The 16,850-nt window shown below is 40.1% G+C and overlaps 1 protein-coding gene across 2 annotated transcripts in view; it reads left to right on the top strand.

The window, feature by feature from the left end:
• The first annotated feature begins 836 nt into the window (after positions 1-836).
• IL1RL1 (interleukin 1 receptor like 1) overlaps positions 837-16,850 on the top strand; it is a 28,224-nt gene continuing 12,210 nt past the window's right edge. For both annotated transcript variants that reach the window (XM_076359817.1, XM_076359825.1), the window contains exons 1-9: positions 837-856; positions 5,905-5,966; positions 6,848-6,918; positions 9,167-9,368; positions 9,667-9,835; positions 9,923-10,085; positions 12,936-13,004; positions 14,972-15,104; positions 15,195-15,352. In XM_076359817.1, coding sequence (XP_076215932.1) covers positions 6,852-6,918; positions 9,167-9,368; positions 9,667-9,835; positions 9,923-10,085; positions 12,936-13,004; positions 14,972-15,104; positions 15,195-15,352 — 961 coding nt within the window. In that variant the 5' untranslated portion in view covers positions 837-856; positions 5,905-5,966; positions 6,848-6,851. The remainder of the gene's footprint in view (positions 857-5,904; positions 5,967-6,847; positions 6,919-9,166; positions 9,369-9,666; positions 9,836-9,922; positions 10,086-12,935; positions 13,005-14,971; positions 15,105-15,194; positions 15,353-16,850) is intronic.

The following is a 16,850-nucleotide window of genomic DNA, read 5'->3' on the forward strand; positions in this document are numbered from 1 at the left end:
GCACAGGAACGGGATAGTTTGGGACCTTTGGTCTGATGGGTCCAGGTTTAGCGCTGATGCTTGGAAGGCTGCTCAGCAGTTTTGAACAGTGCTCCCTAAAAATGTCTTTCAGACATTCGGTGGCCCATATGGCCTCCTGAATAACTGCTCTTGTGGGTCATTGTACACTGGGTCACATCCACCACTGTGGTGACTTCTCCCACTCCCTCTTGCTCTCCCGGAGTTGCTTCTGGATTTCCTGTGGAACTGCTCTGCCCCCTTCTTTCCCTCAGAGACTTAATTTAGCTGCTGATGTAGCAGCCTTTTTTATCAGCTTAGCTTCAGTGAAGCAGTTTCCTTCACTAAAAGCCATTCCTGGTGCTCCAGTGACTTTTAGAGCTCTTCTCCAGGAGCTGCTGCCTGACTAGAGCAGGCAAAGTTGTCACTTGTTTGCAAACAAAATCCGTTTCAAAGCACCCTCTGCCGGCTGAGTGTCCCTTCTTTGTTCTCCCCAGGTGTGTGAGAAAGCCAATAACCAGCCAGCACATTTATTGCAGTGTAATCATGCTAAAATGGAATAATTTGTGATTAATGGAAAACCTATGCTATTTGTAAAAGATATCTGATTAACTGGAACTATGAGATGTTACCTCTGATAAGTACTTAAGGTTACTACAGTAATTTGTGTGTTCTGCTCTGTTCAGTGGGAGGTGTCTCAAAATGAAGCTGTATATCTTGCTCCTACAGATATGAATTGCACAAGCCAGTTAAAAAGAGTTCCCGGTAATATCTGGTACAAGCTACAGCAGAGAAGTCAGTGCAAAGGACCCAGCCACAGAGAGCAAGCCACTTCTCTGCTTTCTGAATTTTCCAGATGGTAGGTCGGATTTTTATATTATCATTTAACCAAAAATAACTGAAGTATTTAATAAGAAAGTTTATTTGAGTTCACTTACGTGCTTCTTTATCTCAAGAAAAACTATTAGACTAAAATAGTGGATACACTTATATGATAGACAAATAATTTTGGGACCAACATAAAGATTTACCTTATAATGAAGTGTATTTAGAAATGGATTTGCCCTCCGTTTTCTGGCAGATATTTTTACTAATTATTCAAAGACACAGAAAATATTTACTGTGCGATGGATTTTTCAGAGTCTAGTATATTTATGTACTTTCTTGCTTCACAATGTTTTGTAAGAATAATGTGTACATCAATTCTAGCATTTCCATACTTTAATATTGACATTCCTGAATTTTACACTTACAGCTGTAACTAGTGTAGGTGTTAACTATTGTGAGTGCTAGTTCTGGAATAAGTTCAGTGTTACTGTTGCTATTATAATAGCCAATTCTTGGTCAGAATGGGTTTTCTGGTTTAATAAAAGAATGAAAATAACTTTCAAGAGGTGAAAGAATGAAGTCTATGTCTTAGTAAACAAATCTCACACAGCTGCTATTTCATGCTATGTTTACGTTGTAAAGTCTGTTAAGCTTTTTAAAGTAGAAATTGCAATAACATTTCCAAGTTTTGTTAGTATGCAAGGTATGGTACTTTTATAATGTTTGTTCACTCACATAAACAATACTATAAACAGTTTGTTGCCAAATGCAGTTTTGGAAAAAAAGTCACAAATATGTTACTAACACAGTTGCCTTTGGAGAAGCAAGGAGTTAAGCCCTATAGACTACTGCTTTCACAACACAAGTAGGGGGTTCCCAGTTCTTTCATCTTCCTTTGATATTGGATCATTAGGGATCATAGGTCAAAACCATCACTAGGTTTTGACATACTCAGGTAGTTATCCCAAATCTCTGTATTTGGATCTAGCGCTTTTTCAGCATCATACTGAAGTTTTCCTTCACAGAGCTTAGAATTAAGCTCATAACTTACAGTTATTGTGAGCTGTAGGAAGAAAGAGATTTATGGAAAATGTCTCCTTATCTTTTTTCCCCTGATTATTAGCAATCTGAATTTATGGTATACTGAGGACCCAAAAATCTGTTATGCAGGTTTTACTTCAGATAAATGTAATAAAACATAAGTTCTAAATAAATCTGCAAAAGCGGAAAGAAAACTCATAACTATTTCCAGAAATTATGGCCTTTGTCTCTCAGTGCTTCAAGCTACAGGAACTTCTTCCTTTTGATTGTGGGACGCAAGGTGTCTTGGTGCCTTTGTCTTGTGCCTCATGATACCCTTTTTATTTGACCTAAGTATCATGGATGTGTGGATGCTTTCATTTTGCTTTGCTCAGAGTAATGCCACAAGCTGTAAGGCACTAGTGAACCAGTCCTCCTCTTGCTATTTGCTGTCTAGAACTGCAACCTCTGCCTCAGTTTTTATTGAGGTAATTTGGCAGTTTGCTGCTGACTTTGGAAAATGCAAACAGAATCACATTGTTCTTTTAATTGCCCGAGCTCTTTGTATTTTCAGGGAACATTCCTCTTTAATTAGAGCCCCATATATTGCTCGTATTTGCACACACAAACCCCAAACTCTGCTTAAACTGCCGCCAATACACAGCAACTTAAAAATGGGGGGAAAGTCAATAAAGCAATCATCAAAGTTAGGCACGGAGAATCTGTCCTTTCAGCACAACTATTTTGCGCTGTTTTGGTGCAGGCTGGTAGCCCAGTATGTGTAAGGTCTCTCGAAGACATACTTTTTCAAGAAACAGAAGGCTAAATACAACAACTGGCAAGTACGATGGTAGGCAAATACAAATTTCTTACTCCTGGATCAGTGTGGCGCTTGTTAGAAGAGTTGGTGAGGGCAACTAATCGGCTGTCTCCATTCCTGGACAAAGCTGATTCTCAAAAACAGAGAAAGCACAGCTCCTTGCAACTTTTTGTTAATCACCAGCCTTCCATTTCTAGGGTTGCGATAACACTGGCAATAAGGGACTCACCAGTATCTCCAACAGTGGTATCAGTTGTGGCCAAATACAAAATAGAGACATACAAATAAAATATCAAATGAGAAAAAACCTCATTTCAGACAGTCTTCAAATCTAGTCTATGAAACTGATTTGCCTTGAAAATCCATCACTTCACTTTTTGTCTTCATGCTGAAGTATCTGCTTGCTTAAACAAAATAGCTCTAAAAAGTAGTGGGACAGTTACTATAATTGCTGGCATACCTCACTGGGGGCAAATACGTTTGTGGAACAGAACCAAACATTTGGAGGGAAAATTCCTTCCCAGCAGAGAAGGAATAATCTGAATATTTTTTTATGTCTATTTAATTACTCAAATAATCTAATGATATTAAATGTTATTTATTATTCAGCTTAGAGTTCTTCACTTAGCTGGTTCTTAGGGTCTGTTTGGAGACTTCACTGCGGAGACTCAGTTGATATAGATGTATCCAATCTCAGTTGTATGAAATAGCCCTGCTGCAGCTAGTGTTTTGCATATCATGTTTGCTTATGTGCATACACATACATGTATTTTGCACGCTGTAGGCATTCAGCATCTGACGGCACAGTGCTCCGGAAGGCCGCATAACTACCCTTTGGAGGGATTCACCTTCCCTTGCTACACTGCTAGTTCTGACTATATATATACCCTGCTGCAGTCCCAAGACGTGTCAGTCAGTCCCTCTCCCAAACAAGTGAGCCATTCCAAATGTATGTGGGTACCAAATAGTTTAAAGTCAGCTTGCAATACTGGCCGTCTGGCTGGACAGAAGGACCTTTTAGGAAGAAAAGGTCTCCTCTGCGTAAGCCAGTGCTAAGTAGCAAAGTCACAAGTATCTGGAGATGGTGAATTATTGGGAACGATGAATAATGGCTCTTCTGAGTGAAGAGTGAGTTTTTTCACTTCTGCAAGTGAAAAAAGTAATTTCTGTGAGAAAAAACAAGTGAGACATAGGCTAACCAAAGCTGATTTGAACCAGTAAGATTAGGTACAGTAACAGGTAGTGAAAGACAGTTAACTAGAGTGGAAATTAGTGCAGAGAATGAACTGGTGTTTTAGAGCAGATCTAGACCGTAACAAGGCTCAGTGAAACAAAGTCAAACAAAATCAGTTCTCAGAAAGATCAGACCTAGATTGGCAGTGTTTTGATTTTACCAGAGACAGAAATGGAACGGATAGGTATCTCATGGACTGTGGAAATGAGGTGCTCACTGCAGTATGCCAGAGAAACTTTCATCACTTGCTCCTGATGTGCTGTTCAGGAGATTAGGCACCATGTATCTACCAAATGTTGCTCGTATCAGCTGAATAGTGAACTTGTTTCCAAATATGCGCAGGGCATTTGCACCTCCCTTTTCTTTCTCAGAGAATATGGAGCCATGAGTCCCCATATCATTTTTCAACTGTGATCAAAGTAGAATCATAGAATCATAGAATCATAGAATCATTGAGGTTGGAAAAGACCTCTAAGATCATCAAGTCCAACCGTCAACCCAACACCACCATGCCCACTAAACCATGTCCCTAAGCGCCTCATCTACACGTCTTTTAAATACCTCCAGGGATGGGGACTCCACCACTTCCCTGGGCAGCCTGTTCCAATGTTTCACCACTCTTTCAGTAAAGAAATTTTTCCTTACATCCAATCTAAACCTCCCCTGCCGCAACTTGAGGCCATTTCCTCTCGTCCTGTCACTAGTTACTTGGGAGAAGAGACCAACACCCACCTCGCTACAACCTCCTTTCAGGTAGTTGTAGAGAGCGATGAGGTCTCCCCTCAGCCTCCTTTTCTCCAGGCTGAACAACCCCAGTTCCCTCAGCCCCTCCTCATAAGACTTGTTCTCCAGACCCCTCACCAGCCTCGTTGCCCTTCTCTGGACACGCTCCAGCACCTCGACGTCCTTCTTGTAGTGAAGTTCTTGTAGTGAGGGGCCAAAGTAGACCTTAGCTGATGAATGAAGTCAACAGAGTTGCTGGCAAATACAAATCTGTTTAAGTCCTGAATTGGGTCCAGGCCTCTAATAATCAGGGTATGTGAAACTCAGCTCCCCATTCCCACCCGCCAATCCAGTTTGCTCCCTGGTAGTGTCAGAAGTAAGTTCCAGGAACAAGCCTTCTGCTCTAGGATCAACAAAGACAAATGCTTTGCTGTGTTGATGCGTGAATTTTGTTGTGTGCTGTTTTGCTCTGTATCTTTCTTCCCTGAAGGCCTACCCTGTCCCAGGTCACTCCTGAACCCTCTTCTGGGCCAGCTCATTCATCAGGGCAAAACTCCTGATGTTTGTTGTGCTGAAAGGTACCTTCTAAAAATCTATTAACCTGGCCTAAGATTTCCTTAAAATTAAAGAAGGCAATAGATGGCATGCGCTTGTACGTGGTGCTTTTCTCCAGCTCTAACAAAAGCGAGCAGCTCCTCACGCACATTGTTTCTAGGAGCTCCTGGCTGGTCACTCGCTTCCCGTAAAAGGCATGGCACCAGCCTTGCTGTGACATTAATGCTGGAATGCTGCTTTTTCAGTCTAGACCTCATCTTTTCTGTGATTTGTGAGTATCCCTGCAAAATACCTACACTCAAATTCTCATGCTTTTCTCTTCCAACACTAAGTTTTGTTATTATTTTTAAGAGTTTAAGAATAAGCCTCTGGATGTTAGTAAACCTTCTAAAAGAAGAAATTTTCCATATCAATACAAAGCCGATGACATTTCTGAAAGCTCAAAATCGAGTTTGTTTGAATTTCAGACTTGGCGCAAATGTAGGTCTTGATAAGGTCTGTCAATGTTTTTTTAGTCTGGAAATCTTTGGCACTGAAATAAAAATCCCTTGCAGTAAGTGTGATGACAGTACTTACCCTGCCTGTGCATTTCTTGCCTATTTTTCACTACTCCTCTTGTGCTCACTATCTGCAAGATAAATTATAATTTGTTTCTAACTTGGTTTCTCTTGAAAACTTATCTTCTATCTGTGGAACCATGGGACCGCTTCTTCCTCATACATGATAGCAGAACCCACTGCTCTGTGATCTGCAGGGAAGGACAGCATTCAAGTGAAGGGTTTTTTAATGGTAAGTAGAATGCTTACAGCTGCGTAGTATAGCTGGATTGCATGTCTGCTGTCTCCTGGGATATTCCTAGATTAGGTCAACTTAATGTCCACAGACAAATAGCCAGTTTCTTTAGTAAAGTGGTTTGCTGGAGAGTGCCTGAGGCACACGGTGCAGTGTGAATTACAGCAGGTGCATATCAATTAGACACAAATGAAAACATCAGTGAGGCACGGGATCTGCCCTACTGCTGTTACAGGACTATAATATATGTTCCTTTACCTATCTTTCCAGTCCATTTCTTCAGTTCCCCTTCAGGTTAGCCTTGCTGATGGCACTCACCTGGTTTGTTCTTACTGCTAAACACTTACCTAGAGAAGCTGTCACTGAAGATACCTCCACCTCCATAGAAAGCCAAAAAGGTGTTGTGCACCGAAGCAGTTGATGGATGTAAGCTTCATTCAAAGCCAGGGTATATATTTTCAAATCCAGGATCCATCCTTTTCTAAATTGAGGTACAATTTTTCCACACTTGGCTATGAAGAGAATGTCAGTGTACATTTAGCTTCCTTAAAAAAAAAAACAACCAAGCAAGAAGAGGCTTCTGTCGGAAGCCCACCATGGCAGAGTAATTCCCCCACCCACGTTAAACTAAGTCATAGCAGTAGTTTCAATGGAACATCAACTATTGCATTGATTATAGAACAAAGAGCATCATCTCAAAGCTGCAAAACCACTGCTACACACACTCACACACTCCGTACAGAGCAGCTCACATGATGCAGTTTGTCACTGCATGATACCATTATCTGCAGGTAGATGTACATCAGTACCGTGGCAATAGCATAACTGATGCAGTCAGAGTATATTCTGAGATATCAATGTTTTTCTTTTTGGTTTAGAAATATGATGGGGTATGTACATTTGATCTTCCTATCTACCTTCCTCTCGGTTTCCCTGACATCCGAAATATGTAAGTCATATTTTAAAAATACTTTCTGATGAGGTTTATTTTGTAGAAATGTGTAGGCTGTTCCCAAATTGGTAATTTGTTTTAAACCTAAAATTATCTAGTTTACCTCAAGCCACAAATCACAGCTTAAAAACTAGCTTTATGCGTTTTCTCTGTATATTAAAATGCACCGACTACTGTCTGTTTCTGTGACATTAAGTCTAGGTTCTACCTCTGCTCCTTGGCATCTCTGCAAGCAGAAAGAAAAGGGTTTTTTTGAAAGGATTTGAGAGTAGCTGGTGTTCCAGGCCCCAGCTGGGCAAAGTCTCCAAGAGCATGCTGAAATCGCACTGAACAGGACATGTGTATGCACCCTGCTGAACCAGGGACGTAACTGGGAGCTTTGCTCATTAAAAATGCTTTTTAATGTCCTGGTTTGGGGGTGTTAACCCACAAGTGCAACGTAACAACAAAACTTCCTTGCGCATGGGGGATATTCAAAACAGTAAGCTCTTTCTGACAGGTCAGCTCTGCTGGCCCTGCAGTCATTTCTACCAGTGACGCAGCATTATATGGCACTCACTTAGTTCTCATCTCCAGCCGAGCTGCTTATTTGTCTGAAAAATATTGTAAGATATTATCTCTAAATATTTTCCAATATTCTCAGTTTTACAATCTGAATGCTAAGTTTCAAATGAATTAGATTTCTTAAAAGGCCAAATTCTGCTGAAAAATTTGCCAAGATAATTTTCACTGATGTCATTGAGTTTAGATGAGGCCTCTCATTTTCTGTGTGTTCCCTCTCCTCCTCTGCTTTTCCCTGAAGAAAGCTGTATTTCCAATGTGTTCCTCCTTCGGTAAGGCAATGCTGCCTTTCTTGACTCCCCTGACACATCCCACTGTCTTTGCAAGGCTCATGGGTAGGAATGCTGTTAAAATGACAGGGTTGGGGGTACTCATACCCGATGTGGCTAATTTAGGTGACTAAATTAATAAGCGAGATGACATGTAACGTCAGTGGAGACGGACCGCTTCTTTAGAAAGAACCAGAGCAGAAGCCAAGTGTTCACCATGTAGAGAGACTCACCACCTGATTTGTGCACCTAAGTGTCTAAAGCCAGGCGGTGGCAATGCTCCCACAAAGTGTCATTTTTGATAGAGATTCTCTATAGATTCTCTATTTTTGTTAGCTTTTTGGTTACCTACTGTCATTTTCATGCTCCCTTATCTACTGTAGCTCCTCTGCCAATCTCCATCTTTGTCCAGTCTCCATCCTTGCTTATTTTCTCATCTTCTCCAACATGCAATTTAACTTTCAGATTAGCGTTTCTGTTTTCAGCAGCCAGTTCAATATTCAGGTGCCTGGGCACTTAAATATCTATCAAAATTGCTTGATTCAAGTTTCTCTGGACCAGTTTCAGTATTCAAAAGTAGAAATATACTCAGTTAAAAAAAAAAAAAGTAAAAATTAGTGCCTTACTCCCAACTCCTTCTTCTTTTTTCTTTTGTGTGAGTGTGTGTGGTTTGTCTTCCTATGCTTCTTATTTGCCTCTTACTCCTTTCTGGCATCTTTTCACGTTCCCATCAGATTCTTCCTTTCAGTCTGTTACTTTTTTTTTTTCATTTTTTTCGTATTTTTGTGAACTTCGCAGAGAAGCTTTTCTGGCTTTTGTCTTTTTTGGTTTTTTGATGATCTTATCTACAGACTTCCTCCTTCTACTAGTTTTTTCTTCAGTGAAAGAAAAAAATTCTTGATTTCCTTTTTCTATATTAAAAAGGCAGAGCAAGAGCTCTTTTCTGTAGTATAAATAAATATGAATTACACTGAAGTAAGGAAAGCTAACTTCATGGTACAGCATTAAGGACAGTGCTTTTCTTTGTGTTTAAATTCCTGTTTTGAATAAAACCAGGATTTCAAGCAAAGATTTGCATAAGAAGTTCATTTCAAGAAATCACTGTTTTTCAATTAAAACCTCATATTTTTAGTGTATCTCTGGTTTGAATCTAGGGTTGTTTTGGGTTTTTTTTTCTGTCCCACACATTAATTACTATTTTTGCAAACAAATGGCTCCATAACTCAAGGTAAACAACTTTTTTCTTGAAAAAAGTCCAGCAAGAATAAGTTTGCTATATATAATCTCTGAAAACTCAAGGAAGGTAGTTAGAGGCACATGACTGGCCTACTGATCCAGGAATGCCAAGTTCTCCTCTGTCTCAGGGGGGTTCAGGTTTAATTAATCTGAGTTTTTTATCTTTTGTTCATTTGCAGTTGATGCAATGGAAGGTGAGGCTTTAGTTATAAAATGTCCCCAATGGAGTTCAACTGTGAAAGTCACCTGGTATCACATGGATACTAACAAAATAATTCCTGAAGAAGAAGAGGGATCACGAATATTTTCCTTAAAACAATTTCTTTGGTTTCTACCAACTTCTAGAGAGGATTCTGGAAACTACACTTGTGTTATACATTTGTAAGTGCAACATTGAAAAGTGAAAGGTGTAAGACTGGAAAAAAAATACATGTTTTAATAATACAGTCTAGTTATTATCTGTGGAAATGATGCCATTTTTTCATTGTGTACACCAATTCATGTAACTTTTCATTCTGCAATTGCTATTTTTATGACAGGTCGTTAAAAATCAATCTGTGAATGAACTACAATAACGATCCACATGTTTATAAAAGACAAAACTCACATTTGTGACAAATATTTAGTGTATTCCATATAAAAATACTATCATTGACATACCTTTATTCCATTTTTAAAGTTCAAATAATCGCACAAGGTCGTCCAACATGAGTGTGCAGGTGCATCCATACAAGCAAGGAGTATGTTTCCCAAGTCAGATTCGTTACCCAAATGACACTGGAAGAGGAAAAATTGTTTGTCCTACAATTGACAATTATAAGAATGCTACTATCATCCAGTGGTATAAGGTAAATAAACCCCCGATAGTGCCAGTTGTAGATCAGATTACCGTGAGAAGCTATTTGCAGCCAAATAAAGAAAATTTTCTCTTCCAGGACTGCAGACCTCTTCAGGGAGAGAGATACTTCAAGAAAGAAAAATATATTTTTATTAACAGTCCAAGGAAGGAGGATGATGGTTATTATACTTGTAAATTTATCTACACGCATAAAGGAAATGTGTTTAATGTATCAGCAACAAGGATTTTCATAAGTAAGGGTAAGACAGTCATTTTGTAGCTTGCTAAGATAAAAAAGACTGACGTCTACTTAAAGCAAAGGAAGCTCCTTTTGTACACTAAAGAGAAAAAGAGTTTCTGTTTGTTTGTTTTATCTTCTTAATGAAACTTTAGATCAGTTTTTTTAGGTGAATTTTGTGGATGGGGATCCAAATGGAGCAAGATGGGGGTAAATTCAGACCTGGTCACATTCAGCTTTTTACTAAAAGTCTCTGACGACTCTGGTTACGTACTGTGGTTGGTAGAGCTGTCTGGTAGCACTTATTTCTGAAATGAAGGGTCTCCTTAGTGGGATGCCACAAAGCTCTGCTTTCTGTTTGTTTGAGGGGAGAAGAATTTGTAGCTAGTGAGGATCATCTGGGGGTCATTGGATCACTGGTGTGTTGATGGCCTACAACTCCATACCTTCTGGTCCATCTTGATTAGCTAGCATTTATTTGATAGTAGGGCTGAAAAAACTTTTAGATTTATCTTGAATGAGACAAAATGAGTGATGTATATATATAGACAGAAAATGAGTGGAGCTCAGTGATTACTGTGTCTTTGTTATTTTGAACGCAGCCAACATGGCTGAGATGTGTGGACTTTGGGGTGCCTCTAGGATGCGGTCTCCTCAGGGAGGCTTTGTATTTGGATGGTGGTCAGGGGAAGAGCATGCAGCAATCAGCAGTTCCAGATTGTATCAACTTGCAAGACTTCAAAATGTGTCTTCAGTTCTGCAATCAGATCAGTAGAAAAACAGTCAGAAGTGTTGTTGGGGGTTTGGGAACAGGGGAGGGCTTGGGTTTGGTTTTTTTTTTGTTTGTTTTTTTTTTTCAAAAATAGATAATGTTAATTTTCAGACTGACATCAGATCTTTTTGCTGTGGGGAGGCACCCAGCTTTGTGGGCAGAATGCAGGTTTGGAGCGCAGGAGCCTTGATTCCATTTTTTGCTGCTGTGCCCAGATCTCAGTAGCGGAGTTTGTTCTGATTATTCTGAGCTGGATAGAAGACAGATTTGAGCTGAGACCTTGTACAGTAGCTTAGGAGGTGTTTTGCCTTTCCTCCCCCTCTTCCCTGTAATAGCCACTTGGGCTACATGACACTTCTCTGCCTAACATTTTTGTTTGAATGTACTTTCATCAAAACTTCTCTAACTGGTCAGAAATATTGTTGTGTCTGGGTTATAATGAAAATTGCTGGGTTTTATTTGGCACAAAGGCATCCAAATTTACAAAAGCCTTTGTTACATCCAGGCAGATTACTTAATTTCAAAGTTAATCTGACTTTTTCTTTTGAAATCATTGCAGAAAGAAGGGATTGCAACATAACGTGAAATCTGAGCTGGGTCTGTCATGTTTGCTCCAGTTTTTACTCAATTCAAAGTACTTAATGACAACTTCTTTGAGTTTTTATCAGCCCTTAAAATTAGTATGCTGATGAGTGGAGCTCTTATGTTTTGATAATATTGGGTTATGACATACATTCCTGTTGCCTTGCAGATCCACACTGACCCAGAGGACCTTCTACCTCTGAATGCTGGCAGCTAAGAACTTAGCATAGTCAGCTAGCTAGGAAGTTACTGACTTTCTCCTGACTTCTTTTCTACCAGATCCAGCTAATGAAAATTAGAAACAGTTAGGATGGGTAAAGAGAATTGCTTTTCTGGCAGCCTGGGAAGCAGGGGGTTAAATGAGTTCCTGCAGATTTTTTAGGGAAATATGGTTATGGGTTTCGCAGAGGTGCCTTGAGATGGAAAAGCTTAATGAGGGAAAGGATAGCAAGCAATGTGTTTGGAGTGGGAACTATGAGACAGTATAAAGGGCAAGAAAAGAAGAAATATGCATCAAGGGAAAAAAATCTTAAAGATCTGAATACCTAATTCACGTCAAGCAGCTGGATGTAGTTTGGACCTGTCCATAACGATTATTAGTGGGGACAGAAGAGAAATATGTCAAAGGAAAAGTAGTGTTCCTTCTAAAACGTAATGATAAGGGATGCTCAGTGTCAAGGCAGACTGGTGCAATGGGAAGCAGTTGTGTGCAGCAGTGGTGTGCTGATAGCGGAGAGAGAGAGGCCTGGGACATGCTCAGCTGTCAGGCTGCAGAGATGGGGGAAACAGAGGGGAACACGGGCAGGCAGCTGTGGGCTAGAGGGTCCCCAGCTCAGATACTGAGAGTAAAGTACATCTTTGCTATTTCATATCATGGATATGAGTAATTTCTCAAATGTCTGAAGGAATTTCTTTATCTCTTTTTAAAAACAAAATAAGCAAGTGAGGAAACACACAAACTTATAACTGCATTTGCTTTTTTTTCCACTCAGCAGCTAAAACAGTACTTGAGAAAATAAAAATTTTCCTTGCTCTTTATGTACAAAGGTAAAATTAAATAAATGGGGAGAAAATACTTAAACTATTAACATGTACAGACTCCCAGGAGTATTTGGTCATAGGAATGAAATCAGATGATCCCAACAGACATGAGGACATGAGGAAAAATTTCTTTACTGAAAGAGTGGTGAAACATTGGAACAGGCTGCCCAGGGAAGTGGTGGAGTCCCCATCCCTGGAAGTATTTAAAAGACGTGTAGATGAGGTGCTTAGGGACATGGTTTAGTGGGCATGGTGGTGTTGGGTTGACGGTTGGACTTGATGATCTTAGAGGTCTTTTCCAACCTTCATGATTCTATGATTCCATGATTCTATATGTGAAACACTGTGGTAGTGTTAGTTTGCAATTCTGCTTTGGGATCTTAAAATATTAACTGAACAGATTATAATCATCATCTTACAAAATGCTTTTTCACAACTTTCTAATATGTGCTTTCTTTTCCTTCTTAATTTCTAAAGCAAAACACTTAGCTCTACTTCCTCAAATTCTATTTCCGAAAGATAAAGATGTAATAGAAGTAGATCTTGGTAAGTATGGACTTTAAATTGTTTTTAAATTAACATTTTGTGATGGCCTAGCGAACATGGGGATCTTCAAGAAGATTTAATGATGGAATTTTTCATTACATTTTTGCACCATAATGTTTATGAGATTTAATTCATCCCAGGCAGGATGTGAAGTTAGATATAACTGGTGGGTTATTCAGGTATTAAGCAGCAATTTAATGGGATTTAAATAACCCATTCTACCCTTCCTGGGATAGACTAGGATTACTCACACAGTCAGTTATTACATCCCAGTAATGTAATTACTGTAATTACATTACAGTCAGTTACTACATACAACTATGTAATTACATTAATTGTATGTATGTAATTACATACAATGTAATTACATTACAGTCAGTTACTACATCAACTGAAGGGGTGACAGCTTCCATCCACTTCAAAGAGGGCTTTAGCTAAATCCCTTGAAACTGCTACCCCTAAGAGTGAAGGTTGGACTATTGCAACCAGAGATACTCCTTGTTAGTTGTGGTTCTGGTCTGGAGACAGTGGCTGTGTCTCTGTTGATGAATGAAGGAGGGCAAGAGGCTGGTCGCTGGCCCTGAGGTTGTGGAGCACTGCCTGGCTCATGTCCACATTGGCTAGTGTTGAGCAGACCTGTCTGGTTGGAAGATACCGAGAGGGCTGAAAGACAGGACCAAGGAGTGAACTTAGAAATAGCAGGTTGGAGAGTCCGCGATGCAGAGCTTGCTCCCTTTCATTTAGGGCCATAGATGTTCTCAGTGATTCAGATTTACCCTGCGTAACTTGCAGCATCAGAGCAAGGTGCTTGTGGTAGGAGTGAGAGCCGTCGAGGGTTTTTGTATAGTCAACGGAGAAAGGTGGACCTCTCCAGAAAGCAACTGAGCCCATCTGAAACATAAATAGGTAGCCCAGGATACCTGTCTCCCAGGGCAGGTGGGATGAATCGGGGCCACTGGGAGAGGGGATTGCAATTACCACTCCACTGTTTCTGTCCTACGGCAAGACTGCTGTGGTAGCAGGTACTGCAGGTGCCCGGGGCCCTGTCTGAGGTGCCACATACTCAGAGAGTTGCCATGTTGACTCACGTTCCCGTTCTTTTTTTCCTCTTTCCCCCGGTTGCTTTGTCACTCAGAATTAGATGATCTGTGCTCCAGGACCACCTTTCTCTAATGAGGTGGTCAGTCTCTAGTGCTCTGTGGGCTCTGCTCACCCCCCTGGGACAATAAGTAATCTGGCATTGCTTGCAAGCAGCAAATTTACTTTACATTTAAAAACCATTTGCTGTACTGGATCTATTGTCTCTGATTTGCAAAACTGAAGGGATTTCTCCATGCTCCCTAATACCAGTTCAGGATGTAAGTCATAAGATTTGTTAACAGATGCAGATTTACATGGAAATAATTTCAAGTGTTTTAATTATACCTTCTTTCAGTGCAACGGTGGCTCTTACTTTGGAATAAATATTTCCTAATGACAAATACTTATTAAGGAATTTCCTGTTTTAGTTTTGCTTGGACTGGTTTACTTTACTTTTGTCCAGCTTGAATAAAATCCAAGATAAGAGTCTGCACACAAGACATGCAAAATAATACAGACTGAAATTAAATTATGTTATTTCCATGTACATTTGTATGTGAACCAGCATTTAGTTTCCATGTTCCTCAATAGTTGATTACATGGCTTAAGCATGACAAGTAAAGTCTCCATTGCCTTCATCATAACAAATATAAATAATTCCTTTTGTAATCCTTGGTGTTGTATTAGATCATTTGTTAAAATCTCCTTTTGCTATTTCTTTTCAAGTCTCTTCTATGTATAGTTTTCTCAGCAGAAAAATATGTCAGAATTGTTAAGACAAAACTCACAGGTGGTATGAAGATTTATAGGAAAAGATGTTATGAGGAAAATAAAATTATACTTGTTTTTCATCAAGGAATGTTTACATCTCTCTGTATCTTGATTAGGCGCTTCTTTGTCTCTGAAATGTCAGGCCCACCTGGGGATTAAGAAACAGCCAATGGCCGTTGTCACATGGGATGTGGATAACATCCCAGTGAAATCCTTAGATTCTTCAAGATTTCATGAAAAAACTCATTTGTAAGTACATATAACACAGAATAATCTTTCTTCTATGCAAACTGTGCCTAGCCATTAAAGCCAATGGTACCAGCTCCTTCTCTCTCTTAGTTTTGAAGGACGTGAGCAAGAATATTACGGAGAGACCACTTTGCATATTACTGAAATAAAAAAGGAGGATCTGCAGGCAAATTTCACATGTGTAGTGGTGAACAAAGTACAGAACACAAAGGCCACGGTGATGTTACAACTCAAAGCACAATGTGAGGGTAGGACTTTTTCATTTTGTTTTCTTACACTTTGCACTCAGTTTGAAGTACGTTGGTGATTTTATTTGTTTCTGTTAGTAAGAAAGTTTCTGCTAGTAAGAAGAAAAACCAGCCTGCTTCCTCCCTACGTATTCAAGCCAGTGGCAAAATTCTCATGGCTTCATTAGGTCATGAAAGTCCTTGGGGTAAATTGTGCTGGGGGGAGGCATTACTCAAACGGTATCAGTGAAAGATTAAATATGCAGAGCAGGACAGTGTACGAGCCATGTGATAAGAATATCCCGTTTCTAGGATATTTCTGCTCGGTGACAAATTCCCCTTGCCTTGAAGGCATGCGGTGCACTTGGATTTGAAGCACACTGGTGTAGTGCAGTCTGCTCTACAAGATACTCAGGCTGTAGAGGATCCTCTGCAGATAAGAGCTGGGCAAGGAACTGACCTCTCCTTTGGTCATCAGTGTTAAAATGCATTGTGAGAAGCAGAGATTCATCTTCTTTTGAGAATCAAACTGTTGTTTCTGCTGCAGAACCATGGCAGAAAATAGGCAAGCTTCAAAAGCAAGAGTTTCAGCTGCCAGTTTACCAGTTTTCTTGCCTTCTCTCCCATACCACATCCACTGTAGTGCCTTGTTTTTTGACTGAATGTTAAGTGGCGTGACTAACTTCTGCGATGTCTGGCTTTATCCTCTCTCCCTCCGAGCGCCACTGTGTTCACTGTGGGCCACACGGAAGTGTGAATAACAATTTGAAGGCTTTCCCTTGGTTTTGTTTTTAAATTCATGATTCCAGTAATTTCTGCCAGAGAAGGAAAATTGAGCTCAGTAAATGATGGGGACTAGGATGGTCTTTAGCTCCTATGGGAATTTTTTTTAATAGGGATAGCCAGATCTCTGAGAAAGCACTGTCACCAGCACCACTGAGTTTGATTCTTACGGCAGAAAATGTTATTGTGTCTGTGAAGGCACAACAAGAAACTGTGGTCAATGGTTTCCTTTCTTATCCCTTCAGATATGCCGAACCACCAAGGATCTTGAGAAGAAATCCCAAGGTCTTTAACAGGGATTAGTTTTCTGTAAGAGGATGCTGGAAAGAGTAAAATCAAGTGTATTGTGATCACAGGGTGTGCACAGCTCCATGTCCTGCAGTATTCTTGACTGTTCATAACTTCCTGCAGGATTATGGCTTCAAAGCATAGACCTATTTCCTTGCCATAGCCTAGACTAGAAGGGATGTAGGTGAATTATAATAGAGGATGGGTCATCATCCAGCAGGACAGCACCGATTCCCCCCACAGGAAGGTGGCAGGACATGTTTTGGTTGGATATTACTAAATGAGTGCAAGTGTAGCATCACTCAGGAAGCTGGAAACACATCAGCTCTGCGCTGAATTATCTGAGTGTGGGAGCATACTTGCAATGAGAGGGAAGGAAACTGAGTAACAGTTCCTGCTCGCTCTAGTTCAGGCAATACAAGTCCTTTATGGGCCCCATATTACAAAC

The sequence above is a fragment of the Aptenodytes patagonicus genome, chromosome 1 (genome assembly GCF_965638725.1).
Source record: "Aptenodytes patagonicus chromosome 1, bAptPat1.pri.cur, whole genome shotgun sequence".
In the NCBI taxonomy this organism is placed as follows: domain Eukaryota; kingdom Metazoa; phylum Chordata; class Aves; order Sphenisciformes; family Spheniscidae; genus Aptenodytes; species Aptenodytes patagonicus.